This window comes from Pteropus alecto, unplaced genomic scaffold, assembly GCF_000325575.1.
Source record: "Pteropus alecto unplaced genomic scaffold, ASM32557v1 scaffold388, whole genome shotgun sequence".
Lineage (NCBI taxonomy): Eukaryota > Metazoa > Chordata > Mammalia > Chiroptera > Pteropodidae > Pteropus > Pteropus alecto.
The window spans coordinates 1,098,807-1,102,289 of NW_006441398.1; the positions used below are offsets into that span (position 1 = coordinate 1,098,807).

Genomic DNA, 3,483 nt, shown 5'->3' on the forward strand with positions numbered 1-3,483 from the left:
ACTCTTTCTGCTGAACCCCAACACTGGGCTGGATCATCCCACCTCCCTGCTCTGAGCTAGACCCTGACTCTGGGTGGACCATACCCCTTGTCTGAACTGGGCCACCCATCCCCACAGCTCTTCCCCAGGCCCCCAGCCCGGGGTTATAAGGGAGAGGTTTCCAGGACCAGCCAGAAGCCCACAGCCTTTTCTTCTCCACCTGCTCCCCAAACTCTACTGCAGCCCCTCCCTGAATAGAGGGGCAGAGTGTGCCTGTGGAGTTGCTATAGCAACAGGGCTCAGCCTCACCGTCGTTGGGGTTGGAAGCCATCACTCAGTCTTCCACCCAGGGCACCAGGACTACGGTGGCTGGGAAGGCTCATGAGACCTGCCGCACCAGCTTGGCTGCCCATCGCTAGAAATCAGCCTACAGGGGGAGCCAGGGAGTTGTGGGGGTGATGGCAGGAAGAGAAACCCAACTTGTGGGCCAGTGTGTGCAGGGGAGAGACAGATAGGACCTTCAAGCTTCTGTAGGCCTGACTGGGCCAAGGAAAAGCTGCCTTGGCAAGACCCTCTTGGGCACCCATAAAACTGCCACTGCGCAGAGGGTGTTTGACTCTCTCGGACTTCCGTAGGATGTTAAAAGGCAATAATTTTTCCCATCCAAGGACCTCTTGGGGGCACTTCTCACTCTCAGAACCTGGTTCTGCTTGTCCCTGGGACCTGGGGCGAATGTCTGGGGGCTCCCTCTCACCAGCCCTGCCCCTTCTCCCGTGGGCCAGCTCCCAGGGGTGCCTTTAGCCAGTGCCAGCCAAGGCCTGAGCCCCACTTGGCTGACTATCCCAGGGGCCTCTTGGGGCCGCTGCCCTCTCTCAATTTCTCCAACTTGCTCAGAGCCTGGTGCTAGGTCTTCTTCTCTCTGCCCTCTTAGCATCTTCCCCCCGGCCCCTGCCAATGGCTTTGGTATCTTTGGGTACAGATTTCCCTCGCCCTATGCCAGTGTTTCTTCTACATAGATCCCTGCTCTCTTGGGAGGACGCGATGCTGTCTTGGCCTGGCACCAAACGGCAGTACAGAGGGCTGCAGGATGCCTACCTAGTGCCTACTAAGGCTTGGACAATCTCCCTCCCTACCCCAGTAGGGCTGGTGTCTGGCAGATGAAATTCAGGTGCCCCCTGCAGGCTGGCCTGGCTACTGCCCCCACCCCCTTGCCCAGCCCTAGTTACAAGAGGGCAAATTTTGTCTAACTCCATCATTTCAGAATCAGCATGCCAAGCACAGAAGGGCTTCCTTCTTTACCCCGTTTCCTTCTCTGAGATCCCCTGCAAGCCACTAGAAGTCAAGCTTACTGTGTTTCCCGATAAGTGACATGGGTCCCTTTGGCAGGGCATGGAATGATTTTAGGGTTTTCATTTTTCTAGTTACATTGTATTACATTGTGTAGCAGAGAGAATATAACTGGCACAGCAATCCCATGACTTCATTTGTATTACTGCTTAGAATGGATCAAAGTTTACCTCTGAACAAAAGTGAGTCAAAATTTTTATTTTCAATTAAGGAAATATAAGTGAATAGAGTAAAACTCAGGGAGGCAGTGTGACAATGTCTGGCCTGGGAAATTCTGGGGTCCAGGAAGTTGGCTGGTAGGTGGAACTGGATGTGAATCCTGCCTCTGTGATATCTATGTCAAACTCAGAGAGGCTGTTTGGAAAATTCGGAAAACAGCCTGTTACGAAAATCACTCAAGCATATAGATCTATGAAGACCATTTAGCCTGGCACATCCTAGATGCCCAATAAATGGTGGTCCATTCCTGAGTGTCCTGCCTGTAATCTCTGACTTAGCAGTTCCTTCCAGAGACTCTGATTTTTTGGAGGGAGTCTTTACCCCATGTGGCTTTTCACGCCCTACTGCATGCATATGATATGCCTTGAAAGTTTTCATCTCCCCAACTTTCAACTGAGCAATGCCCTCTTGTAACTAGGGATGGGCCAGGGGGTGGGGGCAGTAGCCAGGCCAGCCTGCAGGGGGCAGCTGCTTGCCTCCACCTTTTACCTCCCAGGCCTCACCTGCTGGAGGCCCAGCTCCTCTCCCTTTGCCTCGTCCCCTCCAAGCTCATACCCAGACCTTTTTTGGTCACTACCCACCTGCTCTTCTGTCATCAAGCGCTCAGCTACAGGCACTTGCTTCCCTGTCCCCCACCCATCGGTGACATGTCAGGCCTCCCCATGGCTGTTCAGCGACTCTGAGTTCTGCCATTTGAATCCATCTGGGAATAAAGTTCCCTAGATTTCATGCCTAGGTCTTCCTGGGAGGGGGCATTCAGAGAACTCAGATCCTGGGGTTTGAGACCAGTAACTGGAAACGGCATATTTAGATGTGGTCTCCCTTTTCAGCTCTGTTTCTGGGAAGGGGATCCTAGTTGAGGTCCACCTTTAGGCTTGGAGTGATGACAATTTAAGAGCTGGAGGAACTGAGGAAGGGGCTTGAGGCCATTTCTGAAGGCATTTCCAGATACAGAATCTCTCTGGCTGGTGGGAAAAGGCTGACATAATTTGGGGACCGAGGGCAACAGGACTCTTTCTGGCTGAGCCCTGGGAATGATCAGAATCTGTCCCTTGGCAAAGCAAGTCATTAGATGTCACCCACTATTCTCCGAATGCCATATCCCAAATCCCTTTTCTCACCATCCCGGCTCAAGCTGAATGAGCCTTGTTAAACCCAGACACTTTTCATCTCCCACTTTTCATCCTGAGCCAGAAGTGGGTGAAGAATCCCAGGGGACTGGGTGAATAACGGAGCCTCAGTTGTGAAGCAACCATTTATTATTGAGGGGACCTCCAAGGAGCCTAGAGCTCACTGCAGGAAGTAGGTAGGGGCTCTGCTGCCACCTCCCAAACCAAACCTGAGCAGGAGAACGCAATGAACCAAGCAAGACCAGCTCAAACTTGGCTTTCGACGCACTGAAGCAGTTCTCTAGGTTCATAAACAGTCTGCTACCCCAGCCACAGACAGATGCTTGCTTGGAGGAGGGAATACAAGCAGAAGAGCAGAGTGGCAGAGAGTGACAGGATGAGAGAGGGCAGAGGGACCCAGAAAGATCTTGTCCCCCATGCCAAGTGACACAGAAGGGAAAACAATGCTGGACCTCTGGGAAAAGCTCAAGGCGACAGAGTAGGTTTGGAGGAGGGCTGTGGTAAGGTGAAAAGGGGAAGGGCAGGAGAAGGATGGTGGGGGGCTAGAGGGGGAAGGGGTGTGGTCCAAGTGGCCAAGGTCCCTGCGGGATGGAGGCAGACCCCACAGTACTCCCAAAGACTGGCAGGAGCCTGGGTCGGGGTCTGGCGGTGGGTCCCATCTGTGGGAGAGGTGAATGAGGAAGCGGGGGGATTAGAATCTGGGGAGAGGGTCCAGGAAAGGAGGGAGTGGGATGGTGACGGGGCCCCATGTGGGGCCCCAGTGGTCATACGTGCCATGGTTGGCAGTGACAGCTGGGTGGGGGGGCAC

At 53.7% G+C, this 3,483-nt stretch overlaps 1 protein-coding gene across 1 annotated transcript in view; it reads right to left on the reverse strand.

Moving 5' to 3' along the window:
* The window catches only part of PRKACA (protein kinase cAMP-activated catalytic subunit alpha), a 12,473-nt gene extending 12,163 nt beyond the window's left edge, over positions 1-310 (reverse strand). Inside the window, exon 1 of the mRNA XM_006918760.3 lies at positions 289-310. Coding sequence (XP_006918822.1) covers positions 289-310 — 22 coding nt within the window. The remainder of the gene's footprint in view (positions 1-288) is intronic.
* Positions 311-3,483: the final 3,173 nt, after the last annotated feature.